Source organism: Lissotriton helveticus, chromosome 3_1, assembly GCF_964261635.1.
Source record: "Lissotriton helveticus chromosome 3_1, aLisHel1.1, whole genome shotgun sequence".
In the NCBI taxonomy this organism is placed as follows: domain Eukaryota; kingdom Metazoa; phylum Chordata; class Amphibia; order Caudata; family Salamandridae; genus Lissotriton; species Lissotriton helveticus.
The window spans coordinates 1,691,175,944-1,691,198,257 of NC_136061.1; the positions used below are offsets into that span (position 1 = coordinate 1,691,175,944).

Here is a 22,314-nt window from a genome sequence, read left to right on the forward strand (position 1 = left end):
TACAAATGTAAAATCTTATAACTATAAAATTCGAAAGCATTCTTTTATTACTTTGTACTGCTATCTAACAAGTGTTACATGTTTTACTCATAATTCTATCAATTTAATAACTATCAATATGTTTTATCAAAATGTTTTATCTTTTGTATTGTGCAAAGGTTTTTTTTAAATCACGCAATAAAGTTTTACTTACAGAAAGCAACAATGAAACCAGGAGGATCAGCTTCTATACCCAAATTGTCATTTATTACTGTCAAATTTGCAAGAACTAAGGCCCTTCAATCAATCAATTAAAAACTTTATTCAGTAAAATGTTCATAAAAGTATAATGCAGATACAGTTCATTAAATACATTTCATAATGAATATACTGAAAGTGCTTGGGCATAAATGGCAGCAAACGTTACTGCAATAGTCAATAATATTAGCAAATACACATGTTCATGTACTTTACCAAATGTAACAATTAAACTAAGAGCCTGCTCAATAGGATTAGATAAAAAACTAGAAACGTATTAATATAGCGCAATGGTAACCCTTATTCACTTAATTGAGCAATTATTTTCACATGGAGAGACTAGGCCCTTATTTATGGGGATTGGGCGAAGGGCAGCGCAGCGCTGCCGTACGCCAGAGTGAAAAGGCAGGATTGCACTGTATTTAAGCAGTAAGGTTCATTCCTGCCCTTTCTTCCTGCACTGGCAGGGTTCGGCTGCCTAGCACCAGCGCAGGTGCCCTTGCACCATGATGGAAGTGTGCCTGTGTTGTCGGAAGGATTTTCTTTTGTGCAGGAAGGTGCACCTTCCTGCACAAAAACAACCCTAAGAGGTGTTTTCCTCTTTTTATGTGTGCTGCAGAATGCTGGGGTGCAGGAGGCTCGTAAATAAGTTCGTAAATAAGCACCTACATACACATATTACCAGCAATGGGTACTATCTTCACTGTTTTTGTTTGCATGTCTGAAGGCTAACAGTAGATGTGGGATGTGATATAAAGTGATAGATAATATTGAAATGTAACTGTTTGCTTTGTATAGCTATTGTGCTTTAAACTGTGTACAACCCTACTATATGAATACATTAGTTATTTACTCTGGATATTGCTAACAGCGCAGAAAGGTATTGAATTCAGATGCAATTTCCAAAGAACAATTTAGGGGGTGCATTGTTTGCCGAAATAGTGCATTGCATGTCAGCCGAAATGGATGGATTAAATGCCAAAGTACTTTGGAAAGCAGAGTTGGGCTCTAGGTTTGTGGAATGAAATGTCATTGGTATTCCGACCCATGCTGCAGCAAACTTTGAATTAATTTAAACTGCAATAATCAGATCATCAGCACTTGCCTGGCGTAGCTCAGTTCAGAGTAAAGATCAGTTTTTTTTAATAAATCGAAATTCATTGAAGTTGTGCGGAAATTTGAGAAAAAAGTGTACCTGCACAGGTCTGGTTAGATTCATCTTCATTATTGCCGCAATCATTAGATCCATCACAAAGCCACCGCTTGGGGATGCAACGATTATTTCGACATTTAAATTGATCACCGGGGCAGCTGTGATTGACTAGGGAAGAAATAATTCACTCGAGTAAGTATTCAGTCAAAGGAAAATTAAGGAAACATAATCACATGAAATAGTCCTGCTCTTTATTGATGCAATGTAAACATATTCATCTCGTAGAGTTTCTTGAAACAAGTTTACAAAGAAGTCACTGACTGAGCATCGTACTAAGTTGAACTTTGCATCTTATATTAGGATGTAAAAAGTGAAACAAGAAAGTTGCAAATTTGACACGGAACCGTCTGAGGAATGGAAAACTGCGTTCTGGAAGGAGAGCAACCAGAAATATGTGTAAGCTCAAAAAAGCTTCACCTCTGCAAGATTTTCTGCGTTGTTTTGAACTTTATTAATAGGCCGGGCATGTGTTTGGTTAGTTTAGAAACACAAGTGTAAATCGCGTATCCCCACTGGCATGCCCGTGAAACCTCCTATTCGTGATATGTCACATCGTGCCTATTTTTGTATTGTGTAAAATACCAATACAAATATTATAAAAACAAACAAAAAAAAGAAATAGGCAGGGAAGCTCAACACAACAATACAAATTCAATGAGGGAAAATATACTCAGTAAATTGAATTACACAAGTCAGATCTCATTTATAGCATTTTTACGCTGCCCTGCGCCAAAGTGAACAGGCAGGAATGCACCGTACTTAAGCAATATGGCGCAGTCCTGTCTTTTCTGCCTGTGCAGATGAGATTTTGTCAGCCTAGTGCCAATGTAAACACCCTTTCACAATGGTGCAAGGGTGCCTCCGTTGCAGGCAGCATTGTTTTTATGCAGGAAAGGGCATCTCCCTGCATCAAAACAATCCTACGAGGCGTTTAATTCTTTCTATGTGTGCTGCGGATTGGAAAAAAACAAGGAGAAATAAACATATTTCTGCTCGTTATGCCTTACCTCGGGAGGCAAATGGACTTGATGCTTCCCCAGGTTTACATCACTTTGTAAATCTGAGGAAGCGGCAAATTCCATGGGTGTTGCGAGGGAAAGCCCACCCCAACGCCCATGTAATGCCTCCCAGGTGCAGAATAAGGCAATGCAACTATTTGCGCTGCATCCCCTTACGCATGATTTATGAGGCTACTGAAAGCCATGCAGGGTGGCTTTGCGTGGCTTCATAATTCATTATGAGAGCCCTGCATCACACATGTACCACTTGGCATGGTGCTAAAGTGATGCAGGGCTCTTATAATAGACCCCATTGTTTTAACTTTAAGACGTACAGAGAAAATAGGGACATTTGATCAGGATGGAATGAGCACTGATAAACGAGCCCAGATGGAACATGTATTGGATCCAGATTCTTCCACTTTGATTAATGATTGTGCACACTTTCATCTGCAAAACAGTTATTTGTTTTGAATGTTCATCTTTAGGTCGAGTCCTAAGTCGGCGTGCAAGCGCTGCTCTGGGATTGATATGTGGTAGTTCAGTATATAAGAGAAGCCCCGAGAAGCCCCACCCACTACTCCGCATATATTTTTTATTTTTCATTGGGTTGTGTGTTTGTCCTTCGTAAATTATGCCTTCTGATTGATCATGAGGCTTGTTAGTCCCTCCTTATTATGGCCATATCATCATCTGTACCCTCCCATGGCTACAGGCCTCTTTACTACAAGTGTTACATTGTGAGCACTATCTTTTTCCATGGCTTCAAACGCCCTCCCCCGCCTGCACTCCCATTGTCCGTGCCTACCTCGTTGTCCGTGATGCAATGCAATAGGTCTTGCATAAATGCGAGTCCTATTGCATTGTAAATGCTTGTTTACCCCTGACCCTTCCAGTATGTTCCCGTTTCTGTCTTTTGATAGAAGTCACTTCCGGTGGGGTTCCCTTTTTGCATTCCCCTTCCAGATGCTCTTCCGGTGTGCTGTTGTTTTTGTTCCCCCTCTAGGTCCAACAATAGCTTCCTGCTTCTCCATCCTGGGGGCAGATGGTAGCTCAAGCTGGGGGTGTCCGGCGCCTCTCAGGGGGACAGGGAGCCCATGTACCGGGACTGCGTGAGACAGTGTGACTGAAGCAACTACACAGTTGCCCGCGGGCGGCAGTGGAAGGAGTGGCAGCCCTTCTACATGAACCTGATGGGTGAGTGGGGCCAAGGAGGGGGCAGATGAAATTGCGACTCGATGGGCATATTCGTTTTCTCGACAACCCATTTGCACTGCTTACTTTGGACTTTGACATTAGTCTCCTTTCTACATTATAACATAGAATAAGCTACCAGCCCTTGGGAAGCATATTCATTTCTTCATGTGTTGTTTGAACCGCACGTTTACGCAAGAAACCACGAAGGAGCGTTACACAACAAACAATTACACACATGGTATTCTTTTCTGTGTAGTTTTACATGTAATTTAGCAAATGTATTTAGAGTGCCTCACTGACCTTGAGGGATGTCAGTCTATTTCGAAGTGCGGGTGACATCAAATGATTGGAGGACGCTTACAGTTTAGGTATTGACCAGTGTAATTCGTATTTGACCGGGCTTATAATTCTATGGCAGCACCTCAGGCAATGGTTATTCTGTTACTGTTCACAATTTAATGGCAGCCAAAACACACCACCACCATAATACACGTATTTCCATTGGCTAAAAGTACAATAAATGACCACAATCAGTCATACAATATTTACATATATCTTCTCATTATCCTCTTTCTTCGTGGCAGCTAAGTGCCCTATATTTTATTTGATGCAGGATGTTTGTGTGCTTAGCGCAAAGAGAGCATACCTGACAAGTGGCTGCATGACTATTGTGCCAATTTGTGAGGGTGATTGCTTGAAGTGGCTTTTTGTTCCTCCAGCGCATGGATATAATATCAGTGCCCCTTCCCGAAGCCTTTGGTAGTTCACAGTAATCTCTTCTGCTAGCTGGCCATTAGCTGATGTGGTATCTTGGGCTGACCCTAGGCTCCCTTTCTTAACCCTGCAAGAGGTGCTATGATTGGCTGAATTCAGAGGATATAAGGGTGAGTAATCACCTCTCCTATCCATGGCACTATGGCATCAGTGCAAACACTCTATAGTCTTTCCGTTGCGACAGCAGTGCCAAACAAAGTAAGTCTGGCTGTTTTAAATATTCATTTAGCTTCTAGGCACCAGTTTAAAATATTTAGCAGTTTGGGCAGCATAGCGTGGCTCTAATGTTTGTCTGTCCTAATTAAAGTGTGGATAATATTTTGGCCTGTGGTGTCCAAATAGGATTTATTAACGGTAAAACCGGTCTTTGGTTGATTATGATGTGGTTCAGGAATGTCCTGGCAGTACAGACTGTACTGCTCCAATTGGAGCAAAGTCAAGACTGATTTGTATACAGCTGGCTCCAAACTGAGGTGGAATGGTGGGCAAAAGAACAATGGGTTGTTATGCCACACTGAGTGATTGCCAGTGGTTAGACTTATTGTAACAATTTCTCTCATCACCTTGTGTAATGTGTTTCTAGGCCATAATTGTGCATCTTTAGTACTGCCGTCACAGTGCGGCTCTCACTATACCTTGTGTGAACACCAGAAAAGGATTTAAGCAGAAATATTAAGAGTGGGTCATAGCCTCTGCCCACACTTTGATCTTGATCTTTGGCAAGTGGCAATGGCCAGAAGCCTGATTGGTTTGTCGGGAAATGTTGTGTCTGATACTATAGACCTGGTTCATTTACAATGAGAAGGTAGAAGACCTACCTTATTGATTGTGAAAAGATATTGAATCCTATAGACATTTTAAGGGAGTGAGCAGATGGGGTGCCATGGGAGTGAGCAGATGGGGTGCAGGACGGCAGCGCCAGTGCCTCCTTGTCTCGTGTGCCCACACCCACCACTACTCTTTGTGTCCCTGTGTCTATTACAATAAAAAAATACTTCATTTTGTTTGTTATTTTTAAATTCAATTCATCATTAAGTATTACAATAAATATTTTTTTTCGTAACCATGCTTTCTTTAAATTGAGGAGTGCACAGTTGGAAGATGGTGACGAAGCTCCCTTTGCCCTTGCTTGCCCCCAGTCCATGTTTTGGCTGAGAGGGGCAGGTTCCTCATTGTTCATAAAACAGTGCTAGGCGGGATTTACCGGGGCTGTGTGCACATTTGAAAGCTGCTTTCTTGTTTATCTTGCCGCCTGCAATGGGGAATCTTCTGTCTGAAGCCTGATTACAGGGCGTGCCTGCTGGGCCTCTAAAGTACCCAGGTGGGCTGGTGACTCTTGCCTGCTGTCTGTCCTACTTCTGCAGGAATGGTGCTGTATGCAAACCGCTCACACATGAACAGAACTACTTCTAGGCGCTGCGGTAGATCGGTAGATCAATTTGAATATTGCCAAGTATATAGTATCTATTTTCCTGAATGCCAAACTCCAGAAACACAGGCTGTACTTTTCCCAAATGTTTTAATATATAAGGGAGTGGCAGCAATTTCCATCAGGCAGCTTCCCTTGGCTTCCAGCCATCCACATGGGAGATAGTTTTGATTGCTGGCCTCAGACTTTTCTGAGTTAAGTTCTGTGTTTTTTTAAAAACTATTTATTGTCTAGCCTTTTTTTTATTATATAGAGCAAATAGGGCACCTGGTTTTTACACTTAACTACCAGCCTGCTGGGGGAAGTGGCAGCTTAGTTCAGAAAGAACGGTGTAGAGGTGTAACAATGACAGAGGTATGTGGTGTTTTATTATTATGTATATATCAGTAGTGCTCTCAATCAGGCCTTCCCACTTGCACCAAATCAGATCTCGTATCCCGCTAATGCAGGCCTTCTTTCTTGCCATACTTTATTAATTAAGGTTTATTGTCTCTATAATGTGCTGCAGGGCTTAACACTTATGCTGTCCCAAAGGCGAGACATATTGGCTATGCCACTGCTTGTTGTTTTTGTCAGGTCAAGACCACCAAGTATGGGTAGCAACCGGATCAAATGTCATCAATGATGTCAATTAACATGTCATGAGTGAGTGATGAAATATGTGAGATCATAAGCATTGCCTGTTGTTTGGGAAAATTATAGTTAGCTCAGTAAGCTATAACTGTTGAATTTCAGTCTTTTTTGTGTTTAAACACCACTTAGTTATAGCACCACTTGTTGTTATTCGTTTTTATTCAGTAAATGTATGTGTGTATTTGTGTGTGTGAGATAATGAAAAAGTAGAATTATTAATGTAGTCAGGGTCAAATTTATCAAAGACCTGCGTCACCATCGCGCCACACATTAGAGAGCAAGAGTGACGCAACTCTTAAGTTAGATTTATTAAGACACACAAGGCCACCTTGCCTGGCCTTGTGTGGCTTGATAAATCTAGAGTAGCACAATGCAGTGCAAATCACTCCATTGCATTTCTCTGCCCCTGGGAGGTGTTACATGGGTAGAGCGAGGGGCATTCCAAGATCTACCAGACCTGGAAATGCGTAAAACTGTTATGCCACCCCAGGTAAGGCATAATGAGGAGAAATATTTCGATTTCTCCTCATTACTTCCTCTTTCTATGTGTGCTGCATTCTGCAGCACACATAGAAAGAGGAAAATGCCTCTCTGGATTGTTTTTGTGCAGGAAGTTGTGCCTACCTTCAGAAAAACAATCCTGATTATGATGCAGGGACCCTAGCACCACAGTGCAAGGGTGCCTATGTTGGTGCTAGGCAACACGTGCACCAGCAAAAGGGACAGACAGGAATGCAGCACATAATTTTCGATGCAGCACATTCCTGCCCTTTCTCTATTAAGCAGGGTGGCTTGCTGCCCTGCTTGATTTTTAAAAATAAATATGTCCTTAATTTTAGCAAAACAATATATTTTTTTAACTTAGGTGTAAATATTCCTTGGTAATTGTTAATGGCAAAGTGGATAAACCACAAAAACAGGAGTCAAAGAAGCTCCATAGTTTGCCAACACCGTTTTTTGTTGTACTACCAACCACCTTATTATGATTAATCTCCGACTTTTAAGTGGCACTTTCATACTTTTAAAGCCTTCTCTCATCTTTTCATTAGGGCAAAAAGTATCCAAAAAAGAGGAGGGAACACACTGCAGGACATACCAGCACACAATTTGCTCAGATGCATTGTGACAAATGCAGTGTATAATGACACTCACTTTAGTTCAAAGTTGTTAGTAGTCACTGTTGATTGTGCAGCCAGAGGTGTGTATTTCTAGATGTGTTGTTCGGATAAGTTTCCTTCTTCAACAGAGGGTAACAGGTTAAATTTGGGGGAGCTGGCAAGGCCGTTCGCAAGCCTTTTCAGGTTTCTGTACCAATCCTAGAGCACAGGTGCATCCCACAGCTCATCAGCCCAAACTGAATAAGAAGCTAATCCCAAAACGGGGAAAGAGTACAGTGCCTGGAATACCAGCACACAATTTCCTCAGGTGTATTGTGGTGAACGGAGTGCATAGTAACACACACTTTAGTTGACAGTATTTTCATATGTATATTAGGTCTCGACTAGGAATTCAACAGTGCCGGACCAACAATTACCAGTACTGCTCGGTGATACTTCACAACTATGGAGCAATTACAAGTTAGACCCCTTGGTATGGTGAATAATTGCAAGGGCAATGACTTACTCTGCAAAATTTCATAGGAGGATTCTGCTTGACCTGTCTCACTGTCAGGACCTTGCTTGGGAATATATTTATGTAACTTCAGTTAAGGGAACTATTTTTTTATTAATTAGATACAAGGTAAAAAAACAAGAGGGGTAAGCACTAGTTATTCTCTTAGTCAGCATTAACTTGTTTCAGTGCATGCTAAAGCCTAATATGTACATTGTCTAGTTCAAGTTTATGAACTAGAGAATAACTAATGTAAATAATTAAATGGAGGACAGGGATAAGGCCACTTGTCCTTTCTGTATTCAATGCAAATTATCACTTTGTCATCTGCTGCTATTTTGCACAGTTAGAGGGCAAGTAAAAATGAGACTGTTCTTGCTAGTTTTTAGAGCTCTTCAGAATCAGTGTTTACTGGAAGAAGTCATAACTGTGTTGGCATGTAGTAATATTAGGATAATGTTTTAGTGTTGGTAATTAGTGGGAAGAAGTAATAAATAGCTTGGTCTCATGGTAGTAGGTACTGTAAAATACATTATTAAAATAATTTGCTGTAAACTGAGCATGTAGCACTTTGGGATATTAGAGAGTTATGGGGGATATTAGCAAGGGCGATATCGCCGATTTAGCGGGACTTTTTCCCGCTAAAGTAGCAATATTTTTATTGCCCTATTAGCAAGCTGTCGCTAACAGCAGTTAGCGACAGCTTATAGGCGATAGCTACAGGTTTGGGGCCCGTTTTGCATGTCAGCGATATTTATCGCTAATGACATGCAAAGTGGGCGTACCCAACCTGTTAGCGACTGAAAGCAGTCGCTAACACAGCTATCGCCTATTAACAAGGCAGGCGAAGCGAGTACAAAAATCACACTAAGCACGAATATCGCCAGAACCTAACGCCTGCTCAGACCATGACTTAACCTGTATATCCAATGGGAAGTGGATATTCAGGTTAACTTCCCATTAGCGATAATTCCTGAATATCGCTGGATTTCCAGTGCTATTCAAGCAATGAGCAACTATCGCTGCATATTTTATTGCTTTAGAGATAAACGTTGCTAATAGCACGTTATCTCTGTGATAATATCCGGCGATAGGCGGCGATAAAAAAAATGCGCTAAGCGCATTTAGCGATAATTATTGCTATTTGTTGCTAATATGCCCCTCTATTTGCTAGACATGTCTTCAACAATCATGCTGTAGTATATGGAAATAGGTATTTCTCTTGGATATTAGTTGTACACTGTTAGAAATGGGGGTTTTGGATATTAGTTGTGCACTGTTAGAAATTGGGTTTCTGGTTGTCAGAGTATGCACCCTGTGCAAGCGAGAACTACCGCTCTAGTCAGGGTAAACTGGATACACACTAAAAGATAACCTGTGCTCGCCCTCTGGTAGCTTATCACAGAGTAGTAAGGCTTATTTAAGGAGGCAATGTGTAAAGTATTTGTCCAACACATACACAAACAGTAACATAATGAAAAGACCACAAAAGTTCTCCACACAGGTTAGAAAAATATATTATGATTTGTGAATAATCTAGACCAAAACAACAACAAAAACAGTAAGTAGAACCAAAGTTATGAATTGTAAAAGAATATATTAAAAAGTAGTGCTTAGAAGAAAAATAGCACTTACGGGTTACTTGAGGTCACGCTTGACCGGGTTGAATCCAAAATTCAGGCCGGCCTCGATAGAAGGCAAGCCAGCTACAGAACTCATGCAGGTCCCACTAAAAAAGCACCTTGGATGGAGCAAGTGTTGACGTTGAAGACTCAATGCCTCAGTTTTGATCCAAAGCGATACAAAAGGGGATGATGGACGGAGTGTTTGAGCAAATCAAACACTCACCCCCAGTCAACTGATCTGGGTTTAATCCATCACCATTCTTTAGCTCACTCAGCCACCCCAGTTCAGACATGGCCATATGCAAATCAGTCTGAACATGTGCCTCATGGGAACAGTCCAGCCCGAACTGCCAAGCCATGTCTGCCACTGGGGTGGCAGAGTGGGCTAAAGAACGGTGATGGATCAAACCCAGATCTGTTGACTGGGTGTGAGTGTTTGATTGGTTCAGATGCTCCGTCCATCACCACCCCCTTTTGTACCGCTTTGTTCGCCATAAGTTTGGCAGGGTATGCTCAGACGTGAGTCCCTTGCTCACTTTGCCACTGGATTCAAGCAAGCCTGGCTGAAGACGGCTGTAATGCCAGAAACTGGTCCTAGGAAGCTTGAATCCGGTCCATGGAAGGCATGGCTTGGCAGTTCGGGCTGGACTGTTCCCATGAGGCACAGGGTCAGACTGATTTGCATATGGCCATGTCTGAACTGGGGTGGCAGAGTGGGCTAAAGAACGGTGATGGATCAAACCCAGATCTGTTGACTGGGTGTGAGTGTTTGATTGGTTCAGATGCTCCGTCCATCACCACCCCCTTTCGTACCGCTCAGTTTTGATCCAGGCAGGCGACAAAGGCCCCTTTACAATGTAGGCACTGCATTGTCATGGAGCTGTGCTACCCTCTGTCTTTGAGCTATGCATTCTGTCAAAGCGATTTTGTCGATCAGCTCTTTCTCCAAAGGGCACTGTGTCAATTGCAATCAGTACAAATTCATTACTGTGTCAACTTTGATGGTCCTGTACAGCAGAAGTCACCTTTGAAGGGCCCAGGAACGGATTGGCACCACTTGACAGGGCCGGACTCACAGAGTCCAAGCTCTGTTGCCGTGTTGAAGGAAGTCTTTGATGACCTTGAGACTTCAGAAGAGGTGGCAAGCCAGCAACCCCTCAGAGTCACTCAGGGTTCAAGTGGAGTGGATCTAGTCCTTGCCCTCAGCAGGGCAGATATCAGCAGGCAGGAGGGCTGCACATCAAAGCAGAAAAGTAGTTCTTACAAAGCATCAGCCAAGCAGAGTCGCAATCCTCCTAGCACAGCAGTCTTTACTCCTGGCAGTGTTCTTCATGGGTCCAGCAGTGTACTGTCTTGATAGGGTCTGAGCCCCAATACGTATACCCAGTTGTGCCTTTGAAGTGGGGGTGACTTCAAAGAAGGGTCTTTGAAGTGCACACAAGTACAGTTTTCCAAGCCCTGGCTCAAGACTATCGGTGGGCAGTAATCAGCCATTTGTGTAGGAGACAGGAAGTGCTATCAGAATGCAGATTAATGCAGATGAGGTTTTTGTCACATTCACACTTCCTGTGTTTATGGCTATCTAGAGGGAATGCAAAAAGTGAAGTTGTCACCCACCCCAGACTTGTATTGAAGACAGGCTTCAGGCAAACAGAGTATTCAGAGAAGAGAAAGTAGTGAAGAATGAATTTGGGTTTTTGTCACTATCAGGACATGCAAAACATACCAGTACATGTCCGGATATGGAGATGTGATGAAGTTTTGGGTGCTTATGAAGGAATTTATCATGGCTCCACGATTATAGAAAACAAAGAGGATTAGACTATTCACAATTCACTTGCTCGGATATATTTGATTATATTCTTGATGAATCCTGTACTAAGAATCGTGTACAGTGGCAAACCTGTGCTTTAATTACCAAAGTGCTCAATACATTGTGAATTAGCCTTGAGGAAGCCCGCAAAAGGTGACACGCGCGTCGGCTTTGGAGCACTGTGTTGTAAAAGACATGAAAACTGCATTTTCTACACAACGCGACTCTCTTGGATTGGAAAGGAGTGTTTCTGCGAGATACGAATTGGAGAAAAGTGCTGACTGCACAAGGATAAAAGTGACTTTATGTGTTGTGCGCTGGTGTTTTGCTTTTGTTGATGTGACATTCTGCAACGCGGTTGGTGGGCAGATAGTCCTTTTTTGATGCTTGAGGTGGATAAGCATCTAACACCAAAGTTGCACTCAATACTCAATATTTTGAACTTCGTATTCAGATGAATTCTTTCTATTATAAGGGGACATGATTTGATGTGCAGATCTGGAATAGCAAATCCACCTTCTTGTGATTTTTGTATGTCCTCACTTTTCCTTATACAGCACTCTCCCCTATGGGCTACCCAGAGCCTAACTTTGGGGTGACTGATGTGTAATAGAAGGCGAGTTCAAGGCTTGGCAAGTAGTTTTAAATGGCACGTCACAGGCAATTGCAGGTCTGAGACAGGTTTGAAAGGCTACTTATGTGGGTGTCACAATCAATGCTGCAAGCCCACTAGTAGCGTTTAGTTTACAGGCCCTCAGTATATGCTATACAACTTTACAAGGGAGTTATAGAGAAACAAAATATGACAATTTGGTTTACACTAATGTCACCATGTTTAAGAGAGAAGCACTTGTACTTTAGCACAGATTAGCAGTGGTAAAGTGCTCAGAGTCCTATGCCCAACAAAATGATACAGAAAAAAGAGGAGGTAGGCAGGCAAAAGATTTGGGGGCAGACCACCTTAAGGATGACATGTCTAACATGCACATTCACATCCCTTTATCGTTACAGTTCTACATTGGTTCTATTACTTTATCATATATTTATGACCAGCACATTTTGTTTGGAGAAGATAACCACAGATTAGACATGATATGTGTAGCAGAAAATGTCACCTCTTCCTAACATGATCTATATTGGAAGACCCACTTAATAAATCCATTTTAGGTATGTTTATTATATTAGTAGAATTGATGTTCATTTTAGGATAATATTTTTTTAATTATTCAATTGTTTTTAAAGTATGCATTTGTTTTATATTTGTGTGCCTTTTTGTCCAAAATTAAACAATAAAACGAAACAAAATGAAATACCTAGTTCAAGTGACTACTAAGTGCACATCCCACCAAAGATTTCTCCCTTAGCAATTGTAGACTTAAGAATATTTACCAACCTGCAAGCATACTTGTTCAACTCATACTGCTTGAATAGTATACCTCTAAATGTAACTATGTCTTTGTAAAAATGTTTATTATTGTGACATGTTCAACTTAATACATCCCTAAAATGATCATATATCAAATTCATGGAATGTATACATTAACAAATAGAAATGCTATTAAAAAGAAATAAAACATTCATGGATCAAAATCATATGAACAGAAAAAGTGTAAAATTCGGTGACTGTATGTAATGCAAGTTTCATAGTTTGAAACATGTAAACAAAAGATGTATTAAACTATAATGTACAATCAACACACCCATTGTGAATGGGTTCTAAATATTATGGCAATGTAACTTACACTCAAATGAATGCTGTGAGGAAGTAGCTTTGGACAGCCTTTTATCCTCTCTAGTTGTTTTGCTATTGGACCTCCTGATTTTTGTATCCCTGCTGTGAGTAAATCTCATTATTGGGGTCCTGCTCTCTGAAAACCGTGGTAAAATGACATTGAGTGGTAACCATCAGTGTCCAACTTTTAGAATAAGGTGCATTGCTGCACAGCTAGGGTAAGAGGCTCTGATCTGTTTACCTGTAACCATGTGGACATGTGTGCTACTTTGTGTGGGATAAGCAGACTGAACCACTGTCTGTCTAACTCAGCCCAGTTTCTGTGCTCAGGTGGCCTGTTGCAAATGGACCTTCAATAAATTGGTTTTGGTCTGTTTCGTGAGAAATGAGTAAAAGTTATTCAATAAACAAAGGTCTGCAGATGTATTAGATACCTGCAGGCATGAATGCATCACGCAAGAGTCAGAATAATATTGATAATAAATGTGACATTAACATCCACATTACATCTGACCATATAAAGGTTATCTTCACATGTTCAATAAGACACAAATCATTATTTTCTTAAAGAAAATTATAGTGGCTTTAGATAAAGAATACAAAACAACCATACCCAAAATTAATGAAAGTGAATCTGCAAGGGACAATCACCTTCCAGCTAAACCAAAAACAAAATAATTTTAAAGGACCCCCAGATTTAAGTTTACTATCTGCCTAATATAAATGTTAAAATTGTTAAAATATATACCCAAACATATAAGGTTTACTGTTCTTCAACTTATTCCAATTGATCAAATAAACATTAGTGATAATATGCAATAAAAGGAACATGTCAGACTTTTAGAAATAAAGGTAGCACTTTCAATGTCTAAAGCAGACATTGTACTTTTGTAAGTAAAAACATAAAGAATTATATTTTCTGGATAAGCAGAAAACCTAACTTCCTCATCTTTTTATCTAAACACCATAGAAGTTAGCTGGCATTAGGAATCGGCATGCTATATCTGTCATTTGTAAGAAACAACCAGAATGTGATGCCTGTTCTCATACCCTCACAATTACAATTAAAATGTGAAATTAAATATTGGTTACTAATATTTTTTACACCAAATTCTTTCCTGATGCATGCCATTGCTAGTGATTTTACTATTAAGATAGGTGTGCTAGATGCTTATACTACAGTGGCAAGCAAAAGAGCCATGCACATTAACATTGCGGAGGCTATTGTGGAGAATTGGAATAATGATTTTCACATGGGATATTTAATTGAGTTCATGTGAACATATATCTGACACTGTATGATTTGAAATAAATAGGGCAGCTCAACCTAACTTTTAAGGAAAGTTAAGACCTCTTTAAAGTACAATTATTTCGCCTCCCACCGTGCTTGGAAAACTCTATCCAGATTTGAAGTTTACCAAATGGCAGGCTATGACTACAACCCTCTAATTGTTTGGAATACCATTCAGACACATAATATCAACCAATCTGAAGTTAGAATAGAAAAAAGAGGGACCCTTGCCAGGTACTGATTTGATTCGTAAGTATATACAACAGTTCCCTAAAAAGATGTACATAATGTAGAGACAATTAAAACAATGGCTTCTGTTTGAAATATTAATTCCAGCATGTCTTCTTTAAACATATTCGTATCTTCTTTCAACAAAGATTACAGCAATTTTTGTCAGAGGGAAAAGAAATGTTCAAAAATAAAAATTGAAATAATGACTTTATGTTCTGTTATGACTATCACCACCCGTGAATGTGTGATTTAACACTACTTGACAAAAACAATTCAAGGCTCATTTGTCATGGAATTCACAGTGCATCTCAAGTAAATGTAGCCAGGGTTGACATAATTAAGCAGAAACACTGAAACTGCCTTATCTTATGAATGCTAATGAAATAATTTAATCAAGCCCATTTGAGATGGCTGAGGAAGTGCATACTGTTTAAAAGGGCTATATCTTACTTGCAGTTAATGCATGATTAAACGTATTAGTTTGTGGTTTTCTACTTAGTACGTGGATGGGAGAATAATTGCACAAGTCTACAAAAAAGAGTTTTGATTATTTTGAACAAAGTTTGTGCTATGTGATTTGGAAGTGATATACACACTGAGAATGTGTGCATGCATATACCTGTGAATCCCTTAATCTATAGGAATATGTGCCACCTATCTGTATTTATCAGTGTATGAATTGGCTACAAGCTTATCATTAGGGCTCCTCACCACTTACCCTCCATTAAGAATCCAATATTCAATAGAATGTGCAGCAAAGCAAAGAATGAACTCCGTATAGCCTTGAAAACATTGCCATGGAATCAACAACTGGATGTTAAGAAGTTTCAGGAATATCGTAGTGCATTAAGCAAGGCCAAATAGGTTTATATTAAATATGGAAGGAAATAACTGATGTATGCCAGTCATGCTAAAGATGCAGAGGTCTCCTGGTGTATTATTTCTTGCAGGGGAAGATGTAAATCTACTTGATTCGAGCTTGAAATGTGTAATTCCTGCAAACTGCTTGATGTTGCATTTTTCTTACCTAAATGGGCTCACTACCCATAATCATGTTGGGCCCCAACCATATCTCAATACTTTGGTTATTCGTTTTAGCATTTAGGAGGTAGTTAAAGTTATTCAATTGACCCTCTCATAAAACCCCCAGCCCATATGGAGTTTTAATGAACATTTACAAAACTAACATAAAACTATGTGACTCACTTCTGAAGTAATTTTGCTGATAGCAGAACTAAATTTCCTAGATTGGGGCTTTTGCTTGGATTAAACTCACACGTCTTCATTGTAGAGGTTATTTCTGCAAATAGCTCCACAAAAATATTAAGATTGTGAAAAGTCTTTTAATTTCATTCCGATATGTATCATTTTTGGGTGATTGTAATAATACTAAGTAGTACTGTATTTATTAGAACAGAACACAATAGACATTGCAGGACGTTCTATATATAAAACCTAATTTCAATGAGTTGCTTTTTTGGGCAATTTTAACGTGTTTATGTACTAACCATCTTTTAAAAATGTCAGCAAAGAAGTTCGCCTAATAGATGCTTAGGCATGTTGGTCATCATCTACAACGATCTGATTAAAAAGCTGTATTGTTTAATCCTTAAATTCATTTTGGTAGAGCAGGGTCATAACCTTACAAATAATGTACCGCACAAGCTCAATTTTATTTTGTCCAATTTTTCTACCAGTTTAACTTCTGGAAAGATGCTTTATGAATTAATAATTGTCATCCTGTGCCCTGCCAGTCTTATTCTTAACAAAGGATGTTGAGTTTCAATTTCTGACATATTAAACTTTTAAAAATAGCCTGGGTTTTGTTTTTAATGAACAACAAATCTAACATATTTTACTAAAATTCATCAGTATCATCCATAGTCTTAATATTCTACTTAAAGATTCAAAAGGACAACATTTTGCACTTGGCAACACTTGGTAAAGAGAGAGAAAGGGTAATGTTGTATCTGAAGCCATCACTTAGCTCTCCATGATAGACTTCCATCATGGGTTTCAAAGACAGTCACACTTTTACGAAACTATGGAGGAGAACCAACATTTTAGATAAGCCTAGCACGCTTCATATAGCATATAAAATGTAGACTTTTCTTTTGGCCAGAGTGGCTTTTGAGTAATTCATGAAACTATGATATAGACAAACCCTTTGCATCTTTCTTAAACCAACTCTGTGGCGGGGAATCAATGAATCCAATATGCCAGCATCTTGTACCTTGAACACGTACATATAGGGCCAGACTTTGAGTCAGCAGAATTATTTATTTTGGGGCCCAATTAAATATAGGGTGGATTTTCCCGGTTTACACCATGGTGTACCTACAAACAGGTGCACTGTGTGCAAACAGGGAAATTGTGCCCTATTAGTTTGAAAGCGCTGCCTTTAGGGCAGTCACAAAGTTGTGCTGCCCTGGCTCATTCAAGTGAAATCCGGAGCTGCTGCTTCAAAGCCACTCCATGTTTTACTGTGCTGGCGGAATACACCTGCACTTTATCAATCAATCAATCATATCCCTTGTATAGCGCGCTACTCACCGGAAGGGTCTCAAGGCGCTTGGGGGAAGGGGGCCGCTACTGCTCGAACAGCCAGGTCTTGAGTTGTCTCCTGAAGGCGAGGTGGTCCTGGGTCAGCCGAAGGTGGATGGGGAGGGAGTTCCATGTCTTGGCCGCCAGGAAGGAGAAGGATCTGCCTCCGGCGGTGGCTCTTCGGATGCGTGGTACGGCGGCGAGGGCGAGGCTAGCGGATCGTAGCTGGCGGGTGGGCGTGTGGAAGGTCAGGCGGTCGTTGAGGTACTTGGGGCCCAGGTTGTGGAGAGACTTGTGTGCGTGGGTGAGGAGCCTGAACGTGATCCTCTTGTTGAGGGGGAGCCAGTGCAGGTTCCTTAGGTGGCCGGAGATGTGGCTGCGTCGAGGGATGTCTAGGATGAGTCGGGCTTTAAAGAGGGGATCCCCTTGCAGGCAGGTGCAGGAAGTGACTGCACCCGTCTGCAACGGGATATCTGGAGGGTCCATAGGACCACTTTGAACCCCTCCAGAGGGCTGCCATCAGGCGGATGCACTGACAGTGTGCCATCTTTTTGTGGCGCACTCTCAGTGCGCCTCCTGACAGCTTATGTGCCTTTGCGACCATGTCCATAATATGGTGTGGGAGCAGAGGCAAAGAGATTCTTTCATTTGCATGGGGCCACTGTATTACAGAAGGGGCCCATTCTAAAATACCAAAGTGTTCCGGGGAGAACAAGGCAAGCACAAACACCCTTCACACACCTGGGGCACTTCTATAATATGGCACAAGGTCTGACTGATTCCCAGCACTTAGATTTTTCCACATCTAATTTTTACAGCTGTGGGAGCTCCTGACTCGATTTTTCCTGCCAATTTTACCAGCCAGAAAAATAATGATAAAGACTTTGGCTAAAGCACCTGCCAAGTCTCATTCCCATTTTGTATCAGACAGAGCGTACAATACTCCCCCCAAAAGATCATACTATCTCCTTCTCTCTCCTAATTCTTCCACTCATTTCTCTCTCCTCGTCACACTTGCATGCCTGGAGAAAAAAAACATACCACCTGCACAGAGCAGGTGGTAAATGTATACAGTAAAACTCCACAGCTTGGCGAATTCCTTGTGGTTTTACAATCAGAATTATTGGTCCAATACAGCACTTCCCATTCCATCGGGATGTTCTCCTAATTGCATGGTATTGTGAAATTATCACACAGTCGCAGTAACATTGCAGTTCAATGTATATCAGTGCCTACATTCACCAGTATAAATAAAGGGAGTCCTTTCCATACGAGACTACACTGGCCTGAGACGTGGTAGCAAATTCACCTAAATCATTTTCAAAATGAATTGGCAAGTACCTGCATTTATGTACTGAGCAAATTAGCAAAAGGCACAAATATAACAGACCTTAGTAAGAGAAGTTTAGTTTAGATCAAGAGCTCTTTAAATGCTCCAGATGTTTTAAAGTGTGCATGCACTGGTTTCCTGTTTTGAATATAAAGTTATTTTACGTTAGCATACGCATGTTCCTTAAATTCCCCATCAAACAGTGTTAGGTTAGATATGACCCTATTACTATGTCCTGCTGCCCCTAATTCACCCACACCATGTTAAATGATAGTAGCAAGAGCATTTATCCATTCTTAATGCCACATTGCATAAAAATAAATCAGCCCTTACTGATCAACATCAAACCAGTCTCGAATTTACTAGACAATAAGATATCTATCTCTAGAAACTATTTTTTCAAATATATATATCTCCAAAATTTGAAACACACTTCCAAATTATCCTTCCAAACACTTTTCAGGGCCCTAGGCGATTGCAGCCAGGTGTTCAGTACATTTTGTCAAACAATTCTGTAATTTCAATGATAAGGTTGTGTTATTTTACTCTTCCATTTTTCTATTGAAGACTGTTAAAAGTTGCAGAAAAAAATTGGATAAAATATTAGCATATATTTTCAGATCTACTCTGAGTGACATTAGTGTGTACATGGCACACTCCTGTGCGGGTTTATATTTTTTATTACTGTGATCACTGTCTTTCTAGAGTCAGGGATGGTATACTTGCATTTTCTTCATAAACCAAACCTCAAGCTGAATAGATGAAAGCAAATAATAAAATGACTTTGAGAGATATCCCAACTTCCTTCTTGCATCACTTCATTAGACAATTTAAATGTAATGTAATGCCGAAATGACTGCTTTTAATCTTAAGAATTTGTTAGGATGAATATTTTTAACAAGACGAAAAAATATCTGGGAGATGTTTAGATCCGTAGTCACATGAAGGCAAACTGGGTCAACAGGTTTAGCACTCACTGCTAGCGTCTGAGTTGGACTCACTGGTCAGGACTGAAAACCCATCATGACTGTTAATTGATAGTCTGAACTAAACCCAAAGGAATCATAGTGCTATACATGAGCACGAGTTGTGTTACAGATGGATATATTTATTTTGTTAGGCAAGGAGAGATTAAGTGATTTGCCCAAAATGAAAGAATGTTGAACGTTCCTTCTGAGACTCAAACCTGGTTCCCCAGCTTCAAGGCAACCGCTCTAGCCATTAGGCCACATCCTCAAATTCCCTGCCACATACTTATCATAGTTTGTAGATACATTTGTTTGGAAAAGTAGAAAATAACGTAGTAGTGAAGTTTGCCATGTGTGTTTCATATCAGTTCGGTATCTAAGGGTATCAAGATCCAATCACAGGCGGTGCAGGTAAGCGCAGTGGGGCAGTGAAGCAGGGCAGGGTGGAGAAGACAACAGACAACGGAATAGGTCTTATTTATTTATTTAATTGTACTTATTCTGTTGTCTGTCGACATTTCTCCCCTCCTACCCCGCCATGCCCCCACCCTACCGCTCACTGCGATTACCTGCGCCAGCCTCCGTTGTTAATATCCTATCTTTGGGAGCATGGGGGCATATTAGCAAGGCCTTAATCGCTGTTTTAGCGGCACTTTTTGCTGCTAAAGTGGCAATTTTTGATTGCCTCATCAGGAAGCTGTCACTGTCGCTAACAGGCGTTAGAGGCCGGTTTTCCTATTGCCTTGCATGCCAGCGATGATTATCGCTAATGACATGCAAAATGGGCGTTCCCAACTAGAAGCGACTGAAAACAGGTGCTAACACTACAACCAACCAACGCAGACGAAGCGGCAAAAAAAATCACGCTAAGCGTGATTATTGCTAGTATTTAACACCTGCTGAAAAACTGACTTACCTGTATTCCTCAATGGGAGGTGGATTTTCAGGCTAAGTCCACCATGGCGTTAATGCTTGAATATCGCTGGATTTCCAGAGATATTCAGGCATTTCATCACCATCGCTGGATATTTTATCACTGTGGAGATAAATGTTGCTAATAGCATGTTTTCTCCGCTAAAATATCCAGCGATAGGCAGCGATAAAAATAAACACGATAAGCGCGTTTTGCGATAAATATCGCAAGTTCCTGCTAATATGCCCCATGGAGTGTGATTCCTCAATTGTGGGACTTGGCATGTACTTTTCCTGAACATATTTTTACTGTTTCGAAATCCATCCAATGTGTAGCTTTTAATTGCTTAACAATATTATCAATAAGTTTTGTATACAGCAGTATGGTGCCGTTCTAACTTTTAGCACTGTTTGCAGAAGTCGCTCTTGTCTACAGTTGGGGCTTTCCATTGTGTCAGATTATATCAACTTAATATCAAAGCCCTAGTGGTAAACTACCAAGCACTAGTTGTTTGCGCTCTGTCTGTCTATTTTTAAATATGGCAGTGGAAGGCTGGCATTTGTTTCAATAGTTTTACATCATGTGTTATTTGCATGAATATTTATTTCTTATTTTCCACCGTCAAAGGTTTTAATCTAGAGTAAAGGAAGGTGAGATGTGTGTTGCTGGACTTTGGAGAAAAATGAATGTAAAATGGCTGGCTGCCACCCAAAATAATTTATGAGTAAGCTCTGGAGGCTGCCCACGTAGAGCTAGGTGTAAATGGTAAAGGCGCACGCAGCACATTTGCCTGTGTTGTGATGAATTACATTCTGAACAAATTATACTGCAGGTATATATGAACTATTTATAATCAAGGTCCGAAAGAAATATTTTCCTATAACAATTGTTACCCTTTCAATGGACTGTTTCTGGAATTAATACCTTCCTCATGGTTAGCTTTAATTCTGTCTGGACAGATGCAGATAATATGGGTCATTCTATGACTGCAAATGTAAAATATTGGTGCGAAACCAGAAATGCAATGTTAGAAATGTAGTTGTGAACTAACAGTTTATAAACACTCTCTGTGTTTCAAGTTTGCTTTAAGGCTTTTAACACCAAGGTCTTCATTGCAAGTTCCTCTCAGTGCTGGAAACTCCAATTCCGGCTATGTTCCCTGCAAGTAAATTTGGGGAGTACACGTTATTTCCCCTAGAATGGTGAATAACATATGGGCAGAGTGCAACACCTGCTAAACATGGATTAGAATTACAATTAAACCCACCAGTCCTTGAGGAAGGCTTAAGGCCTATAATGTCCCTGCCATTGGCCAAAATGGAAGAGAGTAAAGTACACCTTCCTACCTCGTCTAAGTTCTTTCTTAGTACATATGGATGTCTGTTTGTCTGTCTGTGTGACTGTGTTTATTTCTATAGCGCGGTCATGTCCAGGTGGTCTTCTCAGATAATAGAAGCAGACAGTCCTACATTCCCAATGCACATATTGGTTAAAGAAAAAACAGGTACATTACGAGAAAAACATTGATGGAGTAGGTGTGTTTGAAGTACGTCTACATTTAAATAAGGAACAGCGTAATATATGTCATCGCTCTTGCTGATTAAAGGTAGGTTGATTGAACCATGAGATTTTCCTTCTTCAAAGCTCGATTCAACATTGACCATGTTTATAAATGTGATCTATAAAGTATATTCCAAACGTTAAAGAGAAATCTGAAAAATGTGTGGATCTTGTTTCATAACATATGATTTTTTGCTAATGTATATGTCACACAC

At 40.4% G+C, this 22,314-nt stretch overlaps 1 protein-coding gene across 1 annotated transcript in view; it reads right to left on the reverse strand.

Moving 5' to 3' along the window:
* LRP1B (LDL receptor related protein 1B) overlaps nucleotides 1–22,314 on the reverse strand; it is a 3,812,342-nt gene that overhangs the window by 2,129,813 nt on the left and 1,660,215 nt on the right. Inside the window, exon 17 of the mRNA XM_078683424.1 lies at nucleotides 1,433–1,558. Coding sequence (XP_078539550.1) covers nucleotides 1,433–1,558 — 126 coding nt within the window. The remainder of the gene's footprint in view (nucleotides 1–1,432; nucleotides 1,559–22,314) is intronic.